The 27,259-nt window shown below is 43.7% G+C and overlaps 2 protein-coding genes across 2 annotated transcripts; one reads left to right on the top strand and one right to left on the bottom strand.

Annotated features, from left to right (window-relative positions):
* Nucleotides 1–1,017: 1,017 nt before the first annotated feature.
* LOC120035173 (WD repeat-containing protein 17-like) lies at nucleotides 1,018–16,277 on the top strand. The gene is made up of 26 exons (XM_038981996.1): nucleotides 1,018–1,140; nucleotides 1,393–1,576; nucleotides 2,271–2,501; nucleotides 3,619–3,870; nucleotides 4,190–4,312; nucleotides 4,798–4,985; nucleotides 5,183–5,351; nucleotides 6,446–6,537; nucleotides 6,733–6,902; nucleotides 7,103–7,267; nucleotides 7,576–7,778; nucleotides 8,244–8,393; nucleotides 8,884–9,014; nucleotides 11,136–11,261; nucleotides 11,473–11,628; nucleotides 11,970–12,034; nucleotides 12,169–12,301; nucleotides 12,512–12,603; nucleotides 12,771–12,870; nucleotides 13,671–13,810; nucleotides 14,175–14,286; nucleotides 14,481–14,725; nucleotides 14,985–15,086; nucleotides 15,208–15,306; nucleotides 15,491–15,674; nucleotides 16,158–16,277. Exons 1-26 carry the CDS (start codon nucleotides 1,018–1,020, stop codon nucleotides 16,275–16,277), a joined length of 3,855 nt encoding a protein of 1,284 aa, XP_038837924.1.
* Nucleotides 16,278–19,671: 3,394 nt separating this feature from the next.
* On the bottom strand, nucleotides 19,672–26,501 carry LOC120035140 (ankyrin repeat and SOCS box protein 5-like). Its single transcript, XM_038981938.1, has 7 exons — nucleotides 26,366–26,501; nucleotides 22,235–22,314; nucleotides 21,410–21,517; nucleotides 21,030–21,180; nucleotides 20,723–20,857; nucleotides 20,192–20,383; nucleotides 19,672–19,869 (listed from the first exon to the last, which is right to left on the bottom strand). Exons 1-7 carry the CDS (start codon nucleotides 26,499–26,501, stop codon nucleotides 19,742–19,744), a joined length of 930 nt encoding a protein of 309 aa, XP_038837866.1. The 3' UTR covers nucleotides 19,672–19,741.
* Between the last annotated feature and the right edge of the window lie 758 nt (nucleotides 26,502–27,259).

Here is a 27,259-nt window from a genome sequence, read left to right as displayed (position 1 = left end):
CAAACCCGTTCACAGGGATGGTTAACTCTCAAGGTTCCACTAGTACTTATCGATCTAGGAAAATCCTCCTTCAGTTTCAGTCCACCCCATTTTTGGAATAGCCTACAAAACTCCCTACATGTACTCTCTGGCGCCTGTAGGGCTGTTCAGGACTTGAATGTTGAATGAATCTGATGATAATTGAAACTGTTTGGATTTAATGTAAATAATTGTATTTGTGGCGTTTGAAGCTGCAGTGTTGATTCTGTCATTTGTAGTTGATTTTATTTGTATTGATCATTTTGAATTTGTTGCATTGTTGTCCTCAGGGCACCATGGCAAATGAGACTCTGGTCTCTAAGGGTTCCCCTGAATAAACAACAGTTCAATACAAAAAAAATAGGAGAGAGACAGAGAGACAGAGAGACAGAGAGAGACAGAGAGAGACAGAGAGAGACAGAGAGAGAGAGAGAGAGAGAGAGAGAGAGAGAGAGAGAGAGAGAGAGAGAGAGAGAGAGAGAGAGAGAGAGAGAGAGAGAGAGAGAGAGAGAGAGAGAGAGAGAGAGAGAGAGAGAGAGAGAGAGAGAGAGAGAGAGAGAGAGAGAGAGAGAGAGAGAGAGAGAGAGAGAGAGAGAGAGAGAGAGAGAGAGAGAGAGAGATGTAAATAGGGGTGTGTGCTGTGTGCCTCCTCTGTGTGATACCAACATACATGCTGGAGTTTTCACTGATTCATGTACAACATCTCTGGAATCTGTTTGGTTACAAAGTGACTGGCACTCCATGTGAAATGTCAAACTACGTTTCTTATCAGTACGCGTTTCAGGCTACCGTGCTGTTATTGTGAGAATGGTCTGTTACGGCTGAATAGTAAGCCATTTCAATGTGTTATCAGTTCTGAAATGCAAGACTGATGTACATGAGAACAGAACATGTTTTAGACCTGAACGTATCCCTCAATCCATGAATAAGAATCACAGAGCATTGCCTGTGTTCTGGTGTAGTCCATCTCTTCCTCTTCTCTGTGTGTCGCAGTTAAAGATGTCCCAGGTGAAACAGGTGGGCCTGCTGGCTGCCGGGTGCCAGCCCTGGAACAAAGATGTGTGTGCTGCCAGTGAAGACCGGTTCGCTTACTGTGCAACACTTGCTATATATGTCTACCAGGTAATTAGCTTGGCAAACACCGGTGTGTGTGTGTGTGTTTGTGTGCGTGTGCGTCTGTGTGCCTCTCGTCTCTCTTTGCGTGTGCTCTCTCACTTCCCTGTCGAAAGGACATTCAAAAGAGATGTCTAATCTTCAAGTGATTTCTGTCATTGACGTTTTCCTCATCTATCGTTATCTGTGCCACGCCATCTGTTTACATATGCAACACCAATACCAATGTGTTCCTCGTCGTTCCCATCTGCACCCATGCAGTTGGACCACCGATACAATGAGTTCAAGCTTCGAGCCATCATGTCAGAGCACAAGAAGACCATCACAGCCATATCGTGGTGCCCACACAACCCCGAGGTGTTTGCCAGCGCCAGCGCTGACAACCTGCTCATCATCTGGAACGTGGCAGAGCAAAAGATTGTGGCCAGGCTGGATAACACCAAAGGTACTGATAATGAACTATGCCCAATGGAGGCAGATGTACAGGGGAGTGGGTGGGCCAGAGGGGGGTGTTCATTAGGGAGAAAACGTTTTGAAACAGAGTGAAACAAGGTGGAGCGGAAAGCTGTGGCCGGACTAGATAACACCAAATGTACTGAGCTATAGAGACACGTGGTCTGTATAACGCAAAAGATATTGGTTCTGATCAATCATCAGAATGGAAATGAGGAATGACTGTGGACCAGTGGTAAGGGAGTTTACCTGGGAGTAGGCTCCTCTTTAGACACTACTGATGAGAGACGTGTCAGAGAGGCTAGAGAGAGTAGGTTGGGTTGCCTTGGGAGGGTGACAGTGTAGTGAAGTGTTTGTGTGCTTAGTAATGTCATTAGGACTGGCTATTGTTGCTGCTACACTGACTCCTATCAGGAGGGAGATGGCTGACGGCTGGGAGGTTTGGTGTTATTTGTTTTTCTAGGAGAGAGAGAGTGTGTGTGTGGGTGGGTGGGGGGGTGAATGTGTGTGTTTGGTTGTGTGTGTGTTTTCTTTGTGTGTGTGTGTGTGTGTGTGTGTGTGTGTGTGTGTGTGTGTGTGTGTGTGTGTGTGTGTGTGTGTGTGTGTGTGTGTGTGTGTGTGTGTGTGTGTGTGTGTGTGTGTGTGTGTATCTAATGTGTCTCTAACCCTTGTGTACCATCACCCAGGCATCCCAGCGTCTCTGAGCTGGTGCTGGAACGCAGGTGACGGCGTGGCGTTTGTGTCCCACCGGGGCCCTCTCTACCTGTGGGCAATCAGCGGGCTGGACGCCGGCGTCACCATCCACAAGGAGGCACACAGCTTCCTGTCCGACATCTGTCTGTTCCGCTGGCACCCCGTCAAGAAGGGCAAGGTGGTGTTTGGACACACGGACGGGAGCCTCTCCATCTTCCAGCCAGGTAAGACTAAGGCTGCATCTCAAAAGTGTAAAGATAGTCTAGACTGAGGCTGCATCTCAATAGTCTCTAGATAGTCTAGACTAAGGCTGCATCTCAAAAGTCTAAAGATAGTCTAGACTGAGGCTGCATCTCAATAGTCTCTAGATAGTCTAGACTAAGGCTGCATCTCAAAAGTCTAAAGATAGTCTAGACTGAGGCTGCATCTCAAAAGTCTAAAGATAGTCTAGACTGAGGCTGCATCTCAATAGTCTATAGATAGTCTAGACTGAGGCTGCATCTCAATAGTCTATAGATAGTCTAGACTGAGGCTGCATCTCAATAGTCTATAGATAGTCTAGACTGAGGCTGCATCTCAATAGTCTAAAGATAGTCTAGACTGAGGCTGCATCTCAATAGTCTATAGATAGTCTAGACTGAGGCTGCATCTCAATAGTCTATGGATAGTCTAGACTGTGGCTGCGTCTCAATTGTCAAAAGTGGCTTCCTCTCTTTGTCTTATCTCCTTCATTTGCTCTGATGTGAAAGAACTGGGCATGCGTTTCCCTATTACAAACACTTTTATGAGTCATTTAGCTAGCAGACACTCTTATCCAGAGTGACTTACAATCATTTTAGTCGGGAAAACAACCACATATTATAATTATTGCAAGTACAGATGTAGGATCTAAATTTGAGACAGTTTGCTATAGCAGGAAATTAATCCTGCAGCAACAGGAAATGTGAATTATTATGTGGATTATAATTAATGTATATATTTGTAGAGGTTGCAAATTTTTTTGTTAGGGCAAATCAAGACTGACATTTTAAAGTGAAAATCACATACTATAGAAGCCTTTTAAAACCTTGAATACACTACAAGTTTGCATTTCCTGCCGTGCAGGAAAATTCTCAGCAACAAGAGTGATCAAATTAAGATCTTACATCTGTAGACCCTTCTTCGAAATAGCTGCTACCAGCAGAATCAGTGCCAGGAAGAAAAAACACAACCTTTAAATATGTATTTATTGACTGTTTCTTCCACATGAGAACCTTAATTTGGTACCTCCAGGTATTTCATTAGGGGCTGTGGTGACTTTATTTAGTCAGTTGATGCAGCAGGTCTCCTCTCCTGTCCTAGGATCTAAAAACCAGAAGCACGTGTTGCGCCCGGAGTCTTTAGAGGGGACGGATGAGGAGGACCCGGTCACAGCGTTGGAGTGGGATCCCCTGTCTACAGACTACCTCCTAGTGGCTAACCTGCATAATGGCATCCGAATGGTAGACTCAGAGGGGCTCACCTGTGTCACTACCTTCAGCTTCCCCAGTTCAGCTGCCTCTGTACAGTGTCTGGCCTGGGTCCCCAGTGCACCCGGCATGTTCATCACTGGAGGTAAGGACATATTGGGGTAGGGTTTACGGGTAGGGTACAATGGGTTAGGTTGCAGGGTGTAGGGGGAGGGGAAAGCTGGGTCCCCAGCGCCCCCGGCATGTTCATCACTAGAGGTAAAGAAATGGGGGTAGGGTTTATGGGGTAGGATATAAGGGGTAGGGTACTGGGGGGTTAAGGTAAGGTCACAGCCCTGGGTTTGTTCTTTACATGAGGTAGGGTATGTTTATCAGTGTAGGTAGCTAGAGGTCAGGTGTTTAAGGCTCAGGCCTTTAGAACTTGGGTCAATACCACTGTTCTAACGTGTTCCTTCTGTTTCCAGATTCTCAAGTTGGTGTGTTGAGGATATGGAACGTGTCCAGATCTACACCTTTGGACAACTTCAAACTGAAGATGACCGGCTTCCATGCTTTACATGTGTTAAACTCTCCCCCAGCCAAGAAATGTAAGCATCTGACACACTACTGACACATTAGCTCTGGTAATCCACAGATGAAGGTAGAATCCACAGTCTGCAGCACACTCTTAGAAAAAAAGGTGCTATCTACAGCTGTCCCAATAGGAGAACCCTTTGAAGAACCCTTTTTGGTTCGAGGTAAAACCGTTTTGTTTCAAGGCATAATCCTTTTGGGTTCCATGTACAACCCAATCCACAGAGAGAGTTGTATATGGAACCCAATAGGGTTCTACCTAGAACCAAAAAGGGTTACACTATACTGACAGCCAAAGAACCCTTTTGGGTCCCTTTTTTCTAAAAGTGTACAATAACTTCAGGGTTTTGGATATGAATGACTGATCTTGTGAAATAAGATTGCTATATCTCTTGGAAAAACTGTAACTTTTCCATAGCATAGTGTGTTCTTTCCCCATTCATGCTATCACCTGACCCCTCCTGGCCCCGCCATTATTTGCCTCCCACCCTCTTTTCAGCCTTGAGCTCCATCTCCCCGACAAAGAACCACTACACATCATCCACCAGTGAGGCTGTTCCTCCTCCTACTCTATCCCAGAACCAGGCCTTCTCCCTCCCCCCGGGCCACGCTGTCTGCTGCTTCATGGATGGAGGGGTTGGGCTCTACGACATGGGAGCCAAGAAGTGGGACTTCCTACGAGACCTGGTGAGGGAGGGAGGGGAAGAGATTGGGGGAGGGGGGTGAAAAGAAGGGAGGACAAGTGGGGAGGGAGGTAGGGAAATTGGGATGATCCTAAGGGCATTCTTCTATTTCTTGTTTGTGTCTGCATTTCTGTTGTACATAACTCCCAATCCAGTTCATGTTGAAGAAGACCTGACTATGAAACAATATGTTGTTCTCAGGGTCATGTTGAGACCATATTTGACTGTAAGTTCAAGCCAGATGACCCCAACCTGTTGGCGACAGCTTCGTTTGACGGGACCATTAAGGTGTGGGACATCAACACCCTCACGGCAGTTAATACGTCTCCCGGCAACGAGGGTGTGGTCTACTCTCTGTCCTGGGCTCCTGGTAAGACATGGGGAGAGAACACACACAGACCATAATACTTTGGGTGTTTCTCAATATGCATTTGACCGTGTTCCACACTCTCGTGCTCCGAGTGCATTCTCCGAGGATGTTCTTGTGAGGACGAGAGTATGGAGAACGCATAAACCATGACATTTGAGAAGCACTCCCCCTACTGTATTACTTCACGCTGCACCTCCTCATTCAGTGAACCTTCTTCCAGCCAGGTCAATGGCAACAATAGAGACGAAGCAAGATATACACAAAGCAAATGTTTTACTTCATAACTATCAGCTAGCTATATGTGAATCGTAATAATCTAGCTAACCAGATAGTTTAACAGGTAAAAATTACCTAAAACAAATGTTATGCAAGGTTGATGTCAACTCTTCGTTGGTAGCTCGCTACCAATTCTTCGTGGCTATCTAGCTAGCTAACAGTAGTAGCTAACAAGTCCCCCTATTGAATTACTAGGCTTGCTGTCTCTGCACAGTACAGTGGATGTTGTAGGCAGGTAAACATGCCAAAAATAACACAGTTTGCATTTCTTAATGTATCAAGAAAAAACATAGGAGTCAGTTTATTTTCTCTCGCTTCAGCTCAAATAATGGCCATTGGTTTCAAGACTTTTGCGTGTTTTTTTACATGGTTGCGTCATATTTCTGTGCACACTTTCCATTGAAGCTTGCGTCTATGCACACGTCAAAATATGTACAAATGGAGTACGCAGCCGAGAAGTGCCCGCATGTCCCGTTTCGCATACTTTGATATGCGCTCATAGTCCAACCTTCCCATGCTCTAATTCGAAACACCATTTATATACCATAATTCATCATGTTGACTTTTATTGTGAAAACTGCTCTGCTGGTGATGAATAGATGTTTTATGAACGCCTTAAGTATATATTTTCAAGTAAAGTGTTACCTTGAGTTCTTTCCCATTAATAATGATTTACTGAATATAAATTAAGAAGTCAACATTATGCATTTTTTGTTATGATTCAAACCAAGTTATGAAATATGTTGCGCTTTCTTGCGTTCGTTCATTTGGAAGTCGTAAATATGTCTCTTGTTATCTTCGTGTGTGTTCTTCGAAAGGAGACCTGAACTGCATAGCCGGAGCCACGTCCCGGAACGGTGCATTCATCTGGGATGTGAAGAAAGGGAAGATGATCACACGATTCAATGAGGTACGTCAACAACCCTGACCAAAAACATGACAGTCATAAGGGCTTTTCACACTACTGAGCCGAACCGAGCTAAACCTAACCAAGCTGTACTGAGCTAGCCTGGTTACGCATCCACTAGCCAGCGCAGTTTGTTCGGGTCGGCATGAATATTTTTTTTTATGTCACAGCCTTTTTGTTCCCTTGTGTACTCAACAGCATGGGAATAATGGTATCTTCTGTATCGCATGGAGCCATAAGGACTCTAAAAGAATAGCCACATGTAGTGGCGACGGCTTTTGCATCATTAGGACCATCGACGGCAGGGTCTTACACAAGTACAAGCACCCTGCTGCTGTGTTCGGTTGTGACTGGAGCCAGAATAACAAGTAAGAGTCCAGTTGTGTAGTTCACCTTTCATACTGTATAACAAGTATACTGGAAGATGTAGTTAGTTACCTATATTCTACTAGATCTTATATCCTTTCTCTGTCTCTGTCTGTCCGTCCGTCCGTCCGTCCATCCGTCTCTGTATCTATCCTTCTCTTTCTCTCTCACTCTCTCTCTCTCTCTCTCTCTCCATTCCCAGAGACATGATAGCCACGGGTTGTGAGGATAAAAACGTACGTGTGTACTACCTGGCCACCAGTTCTGACCAGCCACTCAAGGTGTTCACGGGTCACCTGGCCAAGGTGTTCCATGTGCGCTGGTCTCCTCTCCGAGAGGGTATTCTCTGCAGTGGCTCAGATGACGGGTACATGCAGTACATTAATACATTATTCATATATGGTCTTTCACTGAGTCTCACAGCACATTGCATTAGGGTAATTTATCACATCCACCAATGTGTAACAGTACCTGAATAATGCATGGTAAACACTTTGTACTGATACACAGATACTCATGGTAGTTATTTGATATGCTACCATTATCAATACAGATGCCATTGGTTTGACTAGTCACTCTATTATGTATGTGGGAGTCCGCATATAATCTCTCTCTCTCTCTCTCTCTCTCTTTCTCTCCCACTCTCTCTCTCTCCCTCTCTCTCTCTCTCTCTAGGACTGTGCGTATCTGGGATTATACCCAGGATGCCTGTATCAACGTGCTGAGTGGTCACACGGCGCCGGTCCGAGGCCTGATGTGGAACACGGAGGTGCCCTACCTGCTGACCAGCGGCAGCTGGGACTACACCATTAAAGTCTGGGACACCAGGGACGGAACCTGCCTGGACACCTGCTACGACCACGGCGCTGATGTTTATGGTACCGGTCCTCAGTAATGAATCAGGAACACCACACTGCAGCCATCATCAAATCGACTCAGCCACGGGCCCAGGATCATTTCTAGACTGCAAACTGACCACCAGAAGCCCAAACATATAATATTTGACAAAATAAATTATCATCTCAAACCTTGCTTGGGTTTTCATACAATCACATATCTCTCTCTATTATGCGTGGGAATCAAAATTCAAATCACTTGGAGCTGATTTGCTGGTGTTTTCACAGCCTTTTATGTCCAACAAGAAAAAATTCCATATAGAGGGGGGGAGGGGGGGAGGGGGTTTGTTCACAAACTTTGGGGGCCAAATAAAATCATCTGCGGACCACCAGTTGGGGAAACTTGCTATGCTTTATAGAGGTCACTGAATGTGAAATGAAATATATGGTACTGTTTCTACACTGACACTGTGTCTGCAATGCTGTAACCTGATCTGATTCCTCCAGGCCTGACCTGCCACCCCAGCCGTCCGTTCACCATGGCCTCATGTTCCCGGGACTCTACGGTCAGGTTGTGGTCCCTCACTCCGCTCATCGCTCCGCTCCTGGTCAACGTCCTGGCTGACCACAGCTGGGACGACATCATCGGCAACACGGGTCAGTCAAATGTTTACGATACTGAAGAAATGTTTTGTGTAGAACATGTACAGTGGCACGTAAACACCCTTATTTTGTGCCGGCGTTTACCAACCTTTCGCTGAAAATACAGGGAGCGTAATTTTACTCACCGCGAACTGCGGTTAGCGTTTGAGCGTACATTTTTTTACCTCTACATCACTGGCCATGTAGAGTAAGGAATCGTGTTAGTTCTATGTGCTACATTTCTATCTGTATACACTCCAGGATGAGAGATTCATCAGTAAACACTCTTTATCACTCTCCCATCAGTCACTATGACGATATTGTTACGGAAGTGTTGATTACTCATGACATCAATATGTTGATTGCTCATAACTCTGTCTCCACTGTGAGAGAGTGATACCGCAAATATTTATCAGTCCAAACACGACATAGCCTCACAAGAACCATTATTCTGAATCTGTGTGTGTCTGTATGGTAGAGTACTATATCCCCTCATCTCCTCCAGATAGGGCCATGGTACCTGGTGCTACCCCTCTGCTCTGTGGGAAGGTGTCCAGAGACATCAAGCAGGAGCTGGATAAACTCTCCAGTGAAGTACGGATGAAGAAACTCAGGTGGTTCTCCGAATGTTTCTCTGTGAGTATATTTACTTGCAATTTTCCAATTTTCCTCTACGGACCCCCCCTCCCGGATCCGGGATCATCCCCATCAAAAAAGCTGACTAGCATAGCCTAGCCTAGCGCCACAGGGATATCATATAAAATAATTTCATGAAATCACAAGTCCAATACAGCAAATGAAAGATAAACATCTTGTGAATCCAGCCAACATTTCCGATTTTTAAAATGTTTTACAGCGAAAACACAATATATATTTATGTTAGCTCACCACAATAGCCAAACACACAACGCCATTTTTTCACCGCAAACATAGCTTTCACAAAACCCACAAATAGAGATAAAATTAATCACTAACCTTTGAACAACCTCATCAGATGACAGTCTTATAACATCATGTTATACAATACATTTATGTTTTGTTCGAAAATGTGCATATTTATAGATATAAATCGTAGTTTTACATTGCAGCCATCGTCACAAATAGCACCAAAACAGCCAGAAGAATTACAGAGAGCAACGTGAAATATATATATACTCATCATAAAACTTTTATGAAAAATACATGTTGTACAGCAAATTAAAGATAAACATCTTGTGAATCCAGTCAATATTTCCGATTTTTTAAGTGTTTTACAGCGAAAACACAATATATATTTATGTTAGCTCACCACAATAGCCAAACACACAACGCCATTTTTTCACCGCAAACATAGCTTTCACAAAACCCACAAATAGAGATAAAATGAATCACTAACCTTTGAACAACTTCATCAGATGACAGTCTTATAACATCATGTTATACAATACATTTTTGTTTTGTTCGAAAATGTGCATATTTATAGCTACAAATCCTGGTTTTACAACGCAGCCATCGTCACAAATAACACCAAAATGTCCGGAGACATTTTAGACAACGACGTAATCTAACCAAAAAACTCATCATAAACTTTGCTGAAAAATACATGTTGTACAGCAAATGAAAGATACACTTGTTCTTAATGCAACCGCTGTGTTAGATTTAAAAAAATAACTTTAGTACAAAGCACAGCATGCAATAATCTGAGACAGCGCCCAGCCATTCTCCGCCATGTTGGAGCCAACATATTCCACAAAAATACGAAATAACATCATAAATATTCTCTTATCTTTGATGATATTCCATCAGAATGCAGTGCAAGGAGTCCTAGTTCCACAATAAATCGTTGTTTTGTTTTAGAATGTCCATTTCTTCTGTCGAATTAGCAACTTTGGCTAGCATGGTGGAGCGCACATGTCCATGAACTCTTGGCGCATGGAACGAAAAATTCCAAAAGTCATAATAAAAGTCGAATAAACTGGTCAAACTCAGTTGAAAATCCATCTTTATGATGTTTTTCTCATATGTATCCAATAACGTCCAAGACGGAGCATTTCGTCGTGTCTACCTAACGCATTGCAGAAAATAATATGGTGCTCCCTGGTGCGCAGCAAAATATGGCGGACCTGTCACTCCAAAAGCTCTCATTCGGTCTCACATCAAGCTAGACACCCCATTCAACATTCTACTGCCTGTTGACATCTAGTGGAAGGCGTATGAAGTGCATACAGATCCATAAATATAAGGCAATTGAATAGGCAAGGCCTTACACAGACACATTTTCAGAATTTTCACTTCCTGTTTGGAAGTTTGCTGCCAAATGAGTTCTGTTTTACTCACAGATATAATTCAAACAGTTTTAGAAACTTCAGAGTGTTTTCTATCCAATAGTAATAATAATATGCATATCGTATGATCTAGAACAGAGTACGAGGCCGTTTAATTTGGGCACAATTTTTCCCCAAAGTGAAAACAGCGCCCCCTATTAACAAGAGGTTAAATTAATAGCACTCCATTTACAGTGATTTAGTTATTCCATTCCCGTAGTCCAGACACATGGTTTTAATCTGATAGTTTGATGGAAGTATAGTCGTTTTTTCTTTGTATAATTTTACGTCATCAGGTATCAAATAACCTATAGGTAACCTTTCAAGTTAGTACTCCTATTTGGCAGTAATATTAGCACATATTACTGGAATCCCCATGTATTATGTACTGTTCATACTACCTACTACTCTTATGAAGTGCTTATGAATTATTTTTCTATGTTCTTTCCTCCAGCCACCAGGGGGCAGTCATAACCTGTGGGACCTGGTGTCAGTGATCAACGGGCAGGACGACAGTCTGCTTCCCCAGAGCTACGGCAAGGGCATCATGCACATGAAACACTTGGTCCGCTTCAAAACCGTAAGTCGACCACTGACTGACTGAGTGTCTCATCTCACACATGATCCAGTCCCTTCAGATCTGCAAACATCCAAGGGTTAGGGCCAAAGGAAAGGGGGATGGAGTGATTTTGGACCAAGCGTATGAGTCATATTCCTAAGGGGTTCGTTTTCAAAAGAACATCAAACGTTTCACGACTATTCACTTGCCTTTCAATGTGTCTGTTCTGTAGTCTGAGGCCCAGGAATTGACCATAGTGAAGATGTCTAAGTTCGGCGGGGGGATTGGGGCTCCCAGTAAAGAGGAGAGACTGAGAGACGCAGCAGAGATCCATCTGAGACTGGGGCAGATCCAGAGATACTGTGAACTCATGGTGGAACTGGGAGAGGTAATGGACTGATTCATTATAGGCCCTAGGCTACACTCTTAGAGGAAAAAAGGGTTCCAAAAGGGTTCTGCGGCTGTCCCCATAGGTAGAACCCTTTTTGCTTTACCTGGAACCAAAAGGGGTTATTCAAAGGGTTCTCCTATGGGGACAGCCTTAGAATCATTTTTGGTACTAGATAGCATATTTTTTCTGTGTGTAGAACAACTATGGGTGTATCAGGAACAATACATGGACTCATACGGCATTACAGTATGTCCCTCATTAAAGGGTGTCCATGAACAATCCCAGCATTAATTGCTGTACATAAGGATGATGTTTGTCATGTTTTCTGTGTTTGCCAGTGGGACAAGGCATTGTCAGTTGCCCCTGGTGTATCCACAAAGTATTGGAAGAAACTCATGCAACGGTATGTTTTGAGATAGTTTGTCAATTCAAGAGGCATATTATGGTTACGTGTACATTTGAGCCATTTAGCGGACTTACAATTAGAACCACAACAGTGGCTGTTGACTTTCTTACTCAATGCGTGTGTCCTCGTAGAAGAGCCGACCAGCTGATGCAGGAAGAAAACCATGATGTCATCCCGTACTGCATCGCCACGGGAGACGTGAGGAAGCTGGTCAACTTCTTTACTGCCAGGGGTCAACTGAACGAGGCGCTGCTAGTGGCTCAGGTATGTCGACATTGACATCCTTCGATTAATTGTATAATTAGAAAACAAAGTAACATAATATATAAAACATGTATTGGTTCCAATCGGAACCCCTGTTCTCTAAAGGAGAGAACAAAATACCACCATGTTAATGGATTTATCTGGATTGATGAAGGTTCATTCAGCCAAATTGCTGTCGCACGTCATACCTTTGTTGTTGTTCTTGTACAGGGAGCTTGTGAAGGCAACATCCACGTGCCTCAGACCTCCGTAATCAACCATACAACCACTACAGACAGCGACGACATACAGGCATATAACGGGTGTGTCCTTTTCACATGCAAATACACCATTTTGCCTCATTATGGAGCGTTCCACAGGATACGTAATCACCATCCTGTCCATGGTGCATTTCATCTATACTGGGCAACTGAATATCCCCTCGTGACCCCAGGCTTGTGAGGGTGAAGTGTAATCTCTGTTGTTCCAGGCTACTGCAGTGTGTATGTAAGGAGCTAGCGGAGTGGTATTTCCAAGATGGCCGTGCTGTGCTGGCAGCCTGCTGTCACCTGGCTGTGGACAACACTGAGGTAAACACACAGACAGGGCATGATGGCGTCAAAGGTTACATATGATCCTCTATGTATATTCTCTTGTAATACACACATAACATTCACGGTTATTTTTATTCCGTTATTTTACCAGGTAAGTTGACTGAGAACACAATCTCATTTACAGCAACAACCTGGGGAATAGTTACAGGGGAGAGGAGTGAACCCATCGTAAACTGGGGATTATTAGTTGACCGTGATGATTTGAGGGCCAGATTGGGAATTTAGCCAGGACACCGGGGTTAACACCCCTACTCTTACGATAAGTGCCATGTGATCTTTAATGACCTCAGAGAGTCAGGACACACGTTTAACGTCCCATCCAAAAGACTGCACCGGGATATTTTTTAGACCAGAGGAAAGAGTGCCTCCTACCGGCCCTCCAACACCACTTCCAGCAGCATCTGGTCTCCCATCCAGGGACTGACCAAGACCAACCCTGCTTAGCTTCAGAAGCAAGTCAGCAGTGGTATGCAGGGTGGTATGCTGCTGGCACTGCTGGTGGTATGCTGCTGGCACTGCTAGCTGCATACTAGTTGTGCACCGGAAACCTAAAGCTGGTCATGAGCTACCCTCCTGCAGGGTTTTGTTCCAACCCTACTCCTAATACACCCGGTTCTACTAATCAGCAGCTCCTCTGGCCCTTGATTGGCTGAATCAGGTATTTACGTGTCGGGCTGGAGCAAAAACCTACAGAGCACTAATGCCTATGAATGTGAACATAAATGGGCATATTTAGTAGATGCATAACTTATCATGTTGTTGTGTGTCCCCCACAGCTAGCCATGGCCAGTCTAATCCGGGGTAATGAGCTGGAGCTGGCTGTGTGTGTAGGGCTGGTTTTGGGAGAATCAGCCAATCAGGCCACTCACTACGTCCTGGAGCTACTAGCCAGGAAGTACATGACCGCACCCACCTGGTAAGAGCCAATTACAACTCTTCATGAGAGGGCTAATGAATATGACAGGCTAGATTATATATCTTCTCCATATGATTGTGAATATACGGAGTGCATTTGTTTATCATTTCCATTCTCTCATTTCTTGTAGCTTTCCATCAGTTGGAAGCAGGTATTATACATTTTTCATGTATCATAACCTAGTGTTTAATGCGAGAATGGATTTGACTTTATTCTGGATTGATTTTGTTCCATCCGGTTGTACCTGGTCTTGTACAGTACCTTACCTCATTCATAAAGACTGCTTGGGTTTTCAAAGGGATGTGTGGATGTGTCCTCTGCAATCCAACAACTGGACTAATGTCACCAGCCTTCTCCTTCCCAGGGACCTGGCAGCTGACCTTCTCCAGATGATCCCAGACAACCAGGTTCTGCTGGCCAAGCTATGTGCCTTCTACCCTGGGAGCTCCTCAGAGATAGACCAAATCCATGAAAAAGTTGGTGCTGAAATTCAGCGGGAAATTCCCTATTGGGCATCCTTTTTAGTCCAAAATGGGCCCGGGAAACCGGCCCTAATTGTTTATTAAAACAGAAGAACATAGAAATAGACCTATCGACAATATGACATGAAAATGTCAACAACAACATTGAAGTAAGAAATGCATGTTAATAATTGGTGGTGTTGTTTCAGTGTGGTCTTCCCAGTCTGGAGGAGTGTCAGGCGTTAGCTGAGTCGGCTGTCAGCGAGGGAGACATCTTCAATGCTGTCAAGTACTATCTAATGAGTCCAGAACCCGAGGCAGCCCTGCTTGTTGGCATCACCCACGTCAAAGAACAGCTGAGTGATTCTGACTGGACCGTAGACTCTGTCCACCCTATCCTGGACCTTCTGGGTTACATGAGAACGGACCGGCTCATACTTGCCAAGTTCACTGAGTAAGTGAATGGGAATCAGAATGTGTGAGACAACATCACCTGGGTCTAGGCAGGTAGCCTAGTGGTTAAGAGTGTTGGGCCAGCAACCGAAAAGTTTATGGTTCGAATCCCTGTACCGACTAGGTGAAAAATCAGTCAATGTGCCCTTGAGCAAGGCACTTAACCCTCATTGCTCCTGTAAGTCACTCTGGATAAGAACGTCTGCTGCTATAGATTGGTCCTCAGCCCTCTCTCCTTGGATGTTCTTTCTGTGTTATAGAGCTCGAAGTGAGCTGCTCATCCTATCTGGCTACATCGGTGCACTGTTGGCCATCAGAAGACAATACTCCAGCATCGTTCCTGCACTTTACGAGTACACCAGGTAAGATGCAAAAAGCCACAGCACGGAGCACTTTCTAAATGTCTATGTTGAACCTACATCACCTAATGCTTCAACGTTGAATTGAAAAGCCCTATCTCTGACCTCTCACCTTCCTCCCCAGTCAGTTGATGAAGAGGAGAGAGGTGTCTGTTCCCTTACAGATAGAGCAACTCTCTGTAGAGCTGGAGGCATGGATGGCCTGCACACAGTCTCTCATCAAGTGAGTGGAAGAATTGTCTTATCAATCCATGACACTGATATACTCTACTCTGGCCTGGCAAATACGTTAGTCGTCACGTCCAAGCAAACTCAAGACAGTTTGAGGTTCAAAGTCTGACATTAAAACACACCGGTGTTTACCTGTCTGAATCGTTTGATTCTGTCTCCATGCCACCCAGCTCCAGGGGTCCTGATGAGGCTCCCTACACCCCTCCGTCAGAGGCCCAGAAGGCAGAGCACGCCCGTCTGCTAGACAGGCTCCAGGAGGAGCCACTCAGGGGCCTGGAGGGGCCCGACTATGTCACAGGCTCCAACCTGCCCAGCCACTCTGACGTCCAAGTCTCCTGCTTTACCGGACTCAGGATCCAGGTCAGCCTCAAGCGATCAACCAATTAATAAATCAAAGTTTATTCAGAAAAATACATTCAGAAAAATACATTGGTCACAAAGGGACAGTTTCGAGGACACAGAATATGGTTAAGGACTAGGCTTAATCTGGGTCAGGGAAACAAAGGGCTCAGCAGCAACCCAGACCGAAACCGCCATGCTTTCTAACCCCTTATAAAGAGGACCATGCTATATATAACCCATAAGTGGTTACTATTTGTAGTCCCCTAGTGGTGGGTAATCACTATGTGGGTGGTAATCAGTAAATTGCTGCTCAAGCTGTAGCCACAGCGACGATTTGAAGTGCCTTTCTGCTTCAAGTGTGTCTCAGTCACTTCCTCTGGTGAGTCAAGGGGAGAAAGAGGACGTTACTACAACCTTTAAACTGTTTTGCAGGCCATGGTGATGTAAAGGTCAATGATAGAAGAATAAAAGTTGTGCTGTGTTTTTCCTTTCTTCACTCAGGGCCCTGTGTTTTTCCTTGAGGACGGTAAATCGGCCATATCATTGAACGACGCCCTTATGTGGGCCAAAGTGAACCCTTTCTCACCTCTGGGGACGGGTGTCCGTCTCAACCCCTTCTAAGAGCCAGCCTAGCCAACGAGGATGGGCTACAGGACTAATAGCCTTTGATTGGTCAGCCTCCGAGGCCAAGGTCACACGACGGTAAAAGGGCGACGTCAGGACCGACACCTGCTCTTCCTGAGAGAAAGAAGGAAGAAGAGAGATGGAAGGAAGGATGCTTAAAATGAGTTCTCTCCACTATGTGCTTTTTCTATGTGGTTTACAATGTGTGCACCACATGTCATCCAGTCAACAGTGTTACAGCTTCTCATAGAAAACGTGTTGCCGTACTTAAACACTGACAAAGAGGGTTCGCGTGGTTGAAACGGGTTATAGTGTTTCTATGTAGGAGCGGGACCATTGTAGTACGGCTGTCTTGTTTTAGACACACCGTCACGTGCACATCAGTACCAAGACAGACAAGTCGACGAGCTATGTGATTCTTACAATGCCCATGGTCATAGCACCAGCATCATTTGATTGATGAATACCATATTTGTGTTGTATTACTGTTGGTTTAACGTTGTGCAATGTTGCATCATCATTTCTGTCAGTTACAGAAACCAGTCCGCACACATACATGTACAAGAGCAAAGCATATGATGATGTAGGCTTATAGTGGTAGTTGATCGAAAGCAAACAAATACAGAGAAACGTACCTGTTAACCTTTTATTTAGCATCAATCAATCAAATAATTGACGTAGGACTTGATTGCTTTCGCATTAAAACAGCTTAGCAGCATCGTGTCTGTACAGTACTGTGTTTGACTGTGAATGTATAAGACTTCTGCTGGACCAACAAAAAAAAGGATGTGGACATGTAAAGCTGTCGATTAACTTGTGAATAGGTTCTTGTATTGTACATAAGACTGTAATTCCTGTTGAGTTGCGCAGCCCTGTTTCAGGGATCACAGTTGCTAGCTAGAAGGGGAGGTAGTTGGTACTGTACACGGCTAGAGACTTGCAAGTGTAATAGCTGTTACGATACTGGATCCATAGAATTAAAACTCATATTCTATGGTGGGTTCGATGCTTTAGAATGTCTCTAAGTCTCGTCAACATTACCGCGTCATAATAATTCGTAGCCATCACCTGACTGCAGAATTTGTAGTGATTTCATAATGATGACAAGCTTCTGCATGGAATTCATTATTACTATCACAATTTGGCAGACGGTGACAACCTGCTAAGACTAGCTAGCTTATATGTTAAACAGAAAGCTGTGATAAAAAGGCAATATTTGAGAATCATTTTGCTTTTGAAACACAGACTTGAATAAATAGGCTTATTAATCATTTAAAAAAATGTAATACCTGAAGGTTGTGCCTTACAGTAGAAAACTCTTTCACTGCAACATACAGTATATTGGTAAGTAGGTAAAACAAGAGGTCTTCTTCCTTCTGCTTAATGAAACAAACATTTATTCAGATAATTTATACAAGTGTTGTAATTTTAAAAAATAATGTATTGATATTAGTTTTCCACCTATACTTAAATTATCTTCAAATGCATTTATTTACATATGTATTTATTGATTATGTTTTACTTATTGACATATGTACAGTTTGTTTGTACTGCCATTGCAGTTTATAAAATGTGTTCATGAAAATATCAACATGTTAGTTTTGTAACATAAAGACGATACCAATGTAAACATGTACAATTTGTAAGCAGGATATATTTGAGTTTTGATTAATGGAAAAGGTAAAGAATCTTCTAAATCAATTGAGAAAATTAGTCATTTTACAAAGCACCATCTAGTATTGTAGACTAAATGAAAAAGTCTACAAAAAGAAAAAACGCCTGAACTAAACCACAGCCGAAAAATGCAAGTAGTATAATCTCCAAGACAACCACATCATGGAATAACATTCTGATTTATTAGAGTGAAACAGGTGAGAGGTATGTGAAATGAGTTTTGGCAAAATACTGTACATTTTTCAGTGAGTTATGCATATACATGTCACGTTAATATATTAGTTGGCTAATATTATATAAGAAAATAATTGAAATACAATATTATTCACAGTACATCTGATTAGCATAAGAGCCTCATATAGGACAGACACAATCAGATTATCATGGTATCACTTTAAATATTTTTTACTTTTTCCACATTATCGGGGAATTACAAGGAGTCATTGAATCTTTAATGTACACATGTCAATGTGTAATGAATGAGCTGCATATATCCGTCTTTCGGATGTGACGTTTAAACGGGTGTCCTGACTCTCTGTGGTCACTAAAGATCCCATGGCACTTATCGTAAGAGTAGGGGTGTTAACCCCAGTGTCCTGGCTAAATTCCCAATCTGGCCCACATACCATCATGGTCACCTAATCATCTCCACCTTACAATTGTCTCATTCATCCCCTCTCCTCTCCCCTGTAACTATTCCCCAGGTCGTTGCTGTAAATGAGAATGTGCTCTCACTCAACTTACCTGGTAAAATAAGGGTGAAATAAAATAAATAAAAATATATGCTACCAATGATGCAAGCAAGATAACACTGTACATTAAAGTACATGATGTTCTCTTGTTTACATCATTGATAGCATAAAGGCAGCTCATTCAAACAAGATGACATAACATTCAATATGTGTACATTAAAGTACATTATGTTATACATTACATTAAACATTCAATGACCCCTTTCATTATTTGCAGTTCAACGTATGGCGTGCACAGGATTATTGGATACAAAACCAAAGTGACATGCAGATGATCCACTTGACTTAGATAGTAATGTGCAGAAAAACATGATATACACCAATACACATCTTTACAGACAACGTTCTGACAAGTTGGGATCACAACGATCACCGCAGTGGGGGTGTCATTTTAACAAGGACCAATAACACAGTATTACGCAGTGTTAATATTTAGTTATTTTGAGCATTCAAACTCTTGTTTTGGTCAATGTAACAGAATATACACATTTACATGACCATGACCATGCGCGTAGGTGCTTCAGAGAGACAGTTAAAACAGATGTCAGTGAATGGGAGGGATTCGGTGCGTTTGAGGTTCTGGGTTAAAAAGAAATAAGGTTCGGTGGGTGATAAAAAAATTCACTTGATGATAAAGATGGATGGAGAGAGAAACAGAGAGAAAGAAAGAGAGAGGATGGGATAAAGGATATCCTCTATTATGACGATGCTCTCATAGGAGGAAGGAGGAAGACAGAGAGAAACAGAGAGGGAAGGGAAAGAGCAACAGACAGAGAGACGGACAGAGACAGAAAGAGAGAGAGAGGAAGACAGAGAGGGAAGGGAAAGAGCAACAGACAGAGAGACGGACAGAGACAGAAAGAGAGAGAGAGGAAGACAGAGAGAAACAGAGGGAAGGGAAAAAGCAACAGACAGAGAGACGGACAGAGACAGAAAGAGAGAGAGAGGAAGACAGAGAGAAACAGAGGGAAGGGAAAGAGCAACAGACAGAGAGACGGACAGAGACAGAAAGAGAGAGAGAGAGCGCGTTGTGTTCTATCTGTACTGGAGGAAGCGTTTGAGAAGGTTGGGGAGGTGTAGCTGAGGGATGAGGTGTAGTCGAGATCGGCCCATATAATCTCTGATACTGAGACGACACAGCTGACATAGTGACTGGGGTGTTGCTGCAGAGAGAGAGAGAGAGAGAGAGAGAAACAGAGTGAGAGAGCAAGAGATATAGAGATTATCTGATTAATCCAAGACAGCCTCAATATCATCCACTTTTATAATCCAAATAGCAATGTTTTACAAGGGATTCTGACTTCTTCCCACCAGCTGAATGGAGATATTTCCTAAACTGGTCCCAGATCAGAATTAGTATCAAGAAACTTCAGTATCGGTTTCTAATCAGACCACAAGTTTGGCATTAAAACAAACATATGAGTTAGTTATACAGTACAAACTGATCTGGAATCACATTCCCATGTGAACTGAGCATAATCTTACCTTCATGCAGCAGTAACGTCTCCTCTGCTGCGCTGTTAGGTGGGGCTGACTCCACCGGTCTCTTCAGCTCTAGGTTTTTAGCGTTAATGTTCGCTCCAAACTCTAACAACACATTGATGATCTCAGTACAGTCCTTCTGAGCTGCTGCATGGAGCGGGCTCTCCAGGAACCTGCCCTTCTGCACATTGGCCCCTGTGGAGCAAACCAGACAACATTGGTTTTGTTCAGTAGGTCACACTGTAGCAAAATGGTTTGCAACAGAAAACATGAATCTATGATCTGAAGGGACACGTTTGTGTAGTTCCTTCCCGTTTCACTCAGTTTCAATATATTCTCCCTCCTGAACACGCTCCGTGTTTGTGAGTACTGCATCAGGTAAAACAATGTCCCGTGACATACCTTTCCTTAGTAAATCCAGAATACAAAAAAAAGTACAAACGGATGAATTGTAAAAATAAAATCAAAAATGCATTGTTGTCAATGGGAGAGATCATTTGAAGTTAGGACCAAAGTGTCTGGTTAGTTACTGACCTCCATCGAGGAGTTTCTGTGTGCACTGGAGTCCTGAGGAGATGCAGGCGATGTACAGGGGGGTTCCTAGGTGAGGAATATCATAGTCCACGTCTGCTCCCCATGTGATCAGAGCCTCCAGACAAGCAATTCTGCCTACACACAATACGTCCTGTGTTACCAGGATACTCTCATTCAGAAACGCATTCAGTAGTCTCATCTTAGAATAGAGGGGGGAAACATACTAAAATTACAGCCAGACTATTTCAAAACCTCACAGTAAAGTGACAGCTATGTGTATGACACACATATCCTGCGACGGCAGTACCTTTGCTGGAGGCTTCGTGTATGGGCGAGGGCTGGCATATCTCTGACTGGGGCTTGGCTCCGTTTTCCAGCAATACCTCTGTACATGTGGCACTGCCCGCTGAGCAGGCATTGAACAGCGGCGTCACCCCATCAATGGTGGTGGCATTTACCTGATCAGATAGATGGAGCATTGTCAGAAAACCATGTGTATATAAGTTACAAAGTTACAACAAAGACAAGTCAATCGGAATGTAAAATAAATGAGTTGCTGCAACAAAGTTACAACAAAGACAAGTCAATCGGAATGTAAAAAGAGGAGTTGCTGCCACAGCATAATGATGTCTCGTTCTGACGTGGAGTGTATGTGTTTGTGTGTGCGTCCATTTGGTCATGACTTACATTGGCACCAGCTGCAATAAGCGCCTTGGCGCATGACGCGTGGTCTGACAGGCAAGCCTCATGCAACGGCGTCACATGGTCTATGGTAGGGATGTTTGCGTTGTAACCCTGGGATGACAACAAGAAATGTTTGCATTCATTATATGGGTCTCACTTTCCCTACACTTTATTTTGTGTAAATGCTCTACAGATGGTCATACTATCAACACACTGTCTGTTGATAAGCAGCTGCTTGCTAAGGTTACAGTTAGGTTTCCAATACGGGTTACACTCTTAGAAAAAAGGGTTCCAAAATGGTTCCAATGCTGTCTCCATAGTATAAATAATTATGGTTCCAGGTAGAACTCTTTAGGGTTCCATGTAGAATCCTTTGTGTAAAAAGGTTCTACCTGGAACCAAAAGGGTTTTACCTGGAAGCAAAAATGGGTTTTTCAAAGGGTTCTCCTATGGGAACAGGCGAAGAACCCTTTTTAGTTCCTAGATAGTGTAGAGTGAGGGTTAAGGTTAGGTCTAGGGTTAGGGTTGGGTTTAGGTTTAGGATAAGGGTTAAGATTAGGGTTAACGCTAAAGTTAGTAGATAGATAATTGAAATATTACTGACAGTCTGTAGAGCATCTACAGATGGACTACCCAAATAAACTTTTGGAAATTTGACTACGAGGGAAAATGGCAAACATATATGTATCTTATCTGGAATGTACAGAAAGGGCATCAGCATTTTATTTTATATAAAGGTGTCAAAAAGTTCCTCTGTCTTAACGCTGTATAAACAATTGACCAGAAATCTTTGCGTTGTGGTGCCCCGCCCCTCTGTGTGTGACTCACCTGTGAGAGTAGGGTCCTGAGGGCCAGGAGACGGCCCTGACACGCTGCCTCGTGGAGAGGGGACCGGTCCGCCCATGACCCTGGGAGAGGGACAGACAAAACACTGAGCCTCTCCAAAACAACACACATTACAGTCATACGTTTACAGTGACAGCCCTTCACTATCATACAAGCTCTTAATGGTCACATCCACAAATATATATATATAACCAGCACATTCCCATTCAAGTCTTATACAATGACAGCATTCATCATAGCCTTCACTCTCTGTCGGTATCCTTATTATTCAATCATTACCGTAATCCTCATCTAGAATTACTTCCCAAAAGCTAGTAGTACCAGTCCACTATCCATGTTCATATGTTCAGAAAACTGAAACCCAGTTGTCACAGCTGTCACTAATATCACAGAGCGCTGGATAGATTTTCACTCTCTTAGTGTGGATGAAACTATATATAACTGTTGCTCAACCAAGCAGGCCATCTGGCAGGCATAGCCTTGTACAACTGGCAGGCACAGCCTTGTACAACTGGCAGGCATAGCCTTGTACAACTGGCAGGCACAGCCTTGTACAACTGGCAGGCATAGCCTTGTACAACTGGCAGGCACAGCCTTGTACAACTGGCAGGCATAGCCTTGTAGCTATGCCTGCCAGTTGTACAGGGCTGTGCCTGCCAGTTGTACAAGGCTGTGCCTGCCAGTTGTACAAGGCTATGCCTGCCAGATGGCCTGCTTGGTTGAGCAACAGTTATATATAGTACAACTGGCAGGCACAGCCTTGTACAACTGGCAGGCATAGCCTTGTACAACTGGCAGGCACAGCCTTGTACAACTGGCAGGCATAGCCTTGTACATCTGGCAGGCATAGCCTTGTACAACTGGCAGGCACAGCCTTGTACAACTGGCAGGCACAGCCTTGAACAACTGGCAGGCACAGCCTTGTACAACTGGCAGGCATAGCCTTGTACATCTGGCAGGCATAGCCTTGTACAACTGGCAGGCACAGCCTTGTACAACTGGCAGGCACAGCCTTGTACAACTGGCAGGCACAGCCTTGTACAACTGGCAGGCATAGCCTTGTACAACTGGCAGAGCAGAGCTCAGTCTCTCCCTACACACCCAACAACACTACCATCCACGTCAGAGAACAATATTTAGGTGTTTTTTAAATTATTTTATTAATCCTTTATTCAGGTGAAATCCTATTGAGATATGAGTCTCTTTTTTGAGGGAGCCTTGAGTATAATAAAATGTCAGCAATACTTCCACATCGGAGGGCCTGTTGTCCGCACCTCTGGCAGTCTCTATGGGGGTGCCACAGGGTTACATTCTCGGGCCGACTCTCTTCTCTGTATACATCAATGATGTCGCTCTTGCTGCTGGTGATTCTTTGATCCACCTCTACGCAGACGACACCATTCTGTACCTCTGGCCCTTCTTTGGACACTGTGTTAACTAACCTCCAGATGAGCTTCAATGCCATACAACGCTCCTTCTGTGGCCTTAAATGCTCTTAAATGCAAGTAAAACTAAATGCATGCTCTTCAACCGATCACTGCCCGCACCTGCCCGCCCATCCAGCATCACTACTCTGGACAGCTCTGACTTAGAATATGTGGACAACTACAAATACCTAGGTGTCTGGTTAGACTATAAACTCTCCTTCCAGACTCACATTAAACATTTCCAATCCAAAATTAAATCTAGAATCGGCTTCCTATTTCGCAACAAAGCATCCTTCACGCATGCTGCCAAACATACCCTCGTAAAACTGACTTTCCTACCAATCCTCGACTTCGGCGATGTAATTTACAAAATAGCCTCCAACACTCTACTCAACAAATTGGATGCAGTCTACCACAGTGCCATCCGTTTTGTCACCAAAGCCCCATATACTACCCACCACTGCGACCTGTACGCTCTCGTTGGCTGGCCCTCGCTTCATACTCCTCGCCAAACCCACTGGCTCCAGGTCATCTACAAGTCTCTGCTAGGTAAAGCCCCGCCTTTTCTCAGCTCACTGGTCACCATAGCAGCACCCACCCGTAGCACGTGCTCCAGCAGGTATTTCTCACTGGTCACCCCCAAAGCCAATTCTTCCTTCGGCCGCCTCTCCTTCCAGTTCTCTGCTGCCAATGACTGGAACAAACTGCAAAAATCACTAAAGCTGGAGACTCTTACCTCCCTCACTAGCTTTAAGCACAAGCTGTCAGAGCAGCTCACAGATCACTGCACCTATACATAGCTCATCTGTAAATAGCCCATCAAATCTACCTCATCCCCATACTGTATTTATTTATCTTGCTCCTTTGCACCCCAGTATCTCTACTTACACATTCATCTTCTGCACATTCTACCATTCCAGTGTTTAATTGCTATATTGTAATTACTTCACCACCACGGCCTATTTATTGTCTGCTGTATATAGATTTTTCTACTGTATTATTGATTGTATGTTTGTTAATTCCATGTGTAACTCTGTGTTGTTGTATGTGTCGAACTGCTTTGCTTTATCTTGGCCAGGTCGCAGTTGCAAATGAGAACTTGCTCTCAACTAGCCTACCTGGTTAAATAAAGGTGAAATAAAAAAAAATATTAAAAATAAACATCACACAGCAATGCAGTGCAATATTCAATACTATATACCCATGTCTCCGTCTCCCCACGGAACATCTAGCCATTGATATGTATATGACATTGCTGCCGGTAGGAGAAGAGGGCGCCTGTCACCTACTGTACTGTTACTGTACTGAAGGGACTTGTTGTCACTGCATGGATTCACACAGGCAGAGCTGTGACTGTGCCGGCCATCTTTGGAAGGGCATCTGCATCACCTGACAAGTTCATGTAGTACACTGAAATGGCCTTTTGTTGCTACTATGTTTTATGATGAATAGGACAACTAAAATACTGTATATTTGTTTTTTGTTGTTGCAAATTGACATTCATTTGATAGATATTTTTTGGGGGAAAGGACAATAACAGAGACCCCTCTTTCAAGGTATACATAGCATAACAACAGGTGCCACTGAGGACCACCACTGGTGCAGAGATAAGTAGAGTTTGGAAGCTATTCTTAGGAAGCACATGTTAGAGCCACAGTAAGTAGTTAATTCCAGTCACAACAGCAACCTGGAATCCCCCTCTCTCTATTTTCTCTCTTTTCTCCAGGAACTCAGCCAACCTTTCCCACAGTCCTGATCCTCTATAGCTGGTTGCCTGGTGCGGCTGAAGCCCATTATTCTCATTCGGACAGCACATGGTGTCTCTATTCTAGCAGGGTAAAATGGTAGCTCTCATGTATATTGCAACAGTGCACTGAACATGTGACTTTTGTTTTCGCTTAAGGCTCCCCTTTGCCACACTAAGCAATAACAGGAGGAAGCAGAAATGGCTATAATATCTGCAATTTGTATTTCTGTTTATTTATTCTGCTTAAATAACAAACTATTGCATTTTAAACATTTGGATGTCAAAGTCAATTAGTAATCAAGCAGATACAACCCTAATGTGACCCAGCTACTGTTTAGATTGGATACAGCTGTTAAAGAGATATAATCAGGTTTAATTGTCTGAAGCTGCTGCTTAGTCCAGTTCAAAGGTCATACTCTTATTGTCTTGTGTGAGAGTCATGAGAGTACATGGTAGATTCAGCTGTTGTAGGCCAGTCATTATTAAACTTTAATAGACACATACCCTAAGGCCTACTACTACACATAGGCCTAGTAATAATACTAATAAAGTATGTGTTAAAAAAAAAAAAAAACGTATTTGTGTTATGATGTAAGATGTATGGATCTGTATTCACATCAGGCAGATAAGCACTCGACTGCTCTAGGGACCCATTTGACCAGATGTGTCCAAGGCGTTTGTTTGATTATGTCATGGTATTCTTATATCATAGAGCTTCATTTCACATGCTATAGCACAGTCCCAAATAGGCTGGATCCTATGAGAATGTTCCAGAACAGGTGCCTTTTTCACGAAACATTTCTATGTCAACCCCTCTCTCTACCTCAAACTTGACACGAACAGCACAGGAGTCCTATAATAACATTGCACTGTGACAGTCCGAGACGCACTCACCCAGTGCGCAAATACGCAATTGTGTGTGCGTAAAACGCTACTGACCTTGGCTAGTTAAAATACCCCAGCAGCGTTGTATCTTTTTTGCGGTGTAATCGTCTGTGTTCTCTAACGTTCTTTTCCTCGACGTGTTTTCTGGCTGCTGCTCGCTCGAGCTCTCTGCAGATGGAACTTCAGGCATGTTTACATCAGCTATCTGTCCCCGCACCACAGTGCACCATGATCCAGTCTAAATCCTGCTCTCTGATTGGCTGCTCGACTTGTTGTCGTTTCACTGCCATGGACAAGCACCACAATAACATGAACAGGCAGAGAAGGAGTTAGAGAGAGAGAGAGAGAGAGAGAAAACGATAAGAAGGATAAGAATGTGTGGGGGGTAGGATATATTGTGATGGGGTGAAGAGAGAGAGAGAGAGAGTGAGAGAGAGAGAGAGAGAGAGAGGGAGAGAGAGAGAGAGAGAGAGAGAGAGAGAGAGAGAGAGAGAGAGAGAGAGAGAGAGAGAGAGAGAGAGAGAGAGAGAGCGCGAGAGAGAGACGACTGAGGGGATGAGAGAATGTGGTGGCTGTGGCAGTGACACCCTGCTATTTTTATCAGAGGTTAAGAAATGGTTTAGACCAGAACAGCCTTTACCCCGCTGGTCTCAGGGTTAGGAACCGCTCTGTTCATAAAGGATTCATTCTGCATGGTTTGAAATACTAACGTTTGACCTTTGAGTGGAATATAGTATTTGCTATTTTGAATATGCCTAGTTGCTTATGTAACAATAATTTGCTTGCAATATTCAAGTGAAAAAGCCACATACTGTTTATAACGTCATTGGTCACGTTATAAGGTCATAATTGTCAGGTTAAAATTCAGGGACGGACATAATGCAGGTTTTCTTTGGTAGTTAATTCATTGATCAGTCATTGATTGTCCAGAGAGTTTACATACCTGAT

The sequence above is a fragment of the Salvelinus namaycush genome, chromosome 42, assembly GCF_016432855.1.
Source record: "Salvelinus namaycush isolate Seneca chromosome 42, SaNama_1.0, whole genome shotgun sequence".
NCBI classification, from domain to species: domain Eukaryota; kingdom Metazoa; phylum Chordata; class Actinopteri; order Salmoniformes; family Salmonidae; genus Salvelinus; species Salvelinus namaycush.
The sequence above is the reverse complement of the archived record's forward strand: the minus strand, read 5'-3'. Positions and strand labels throughout refer to the sequence as shown.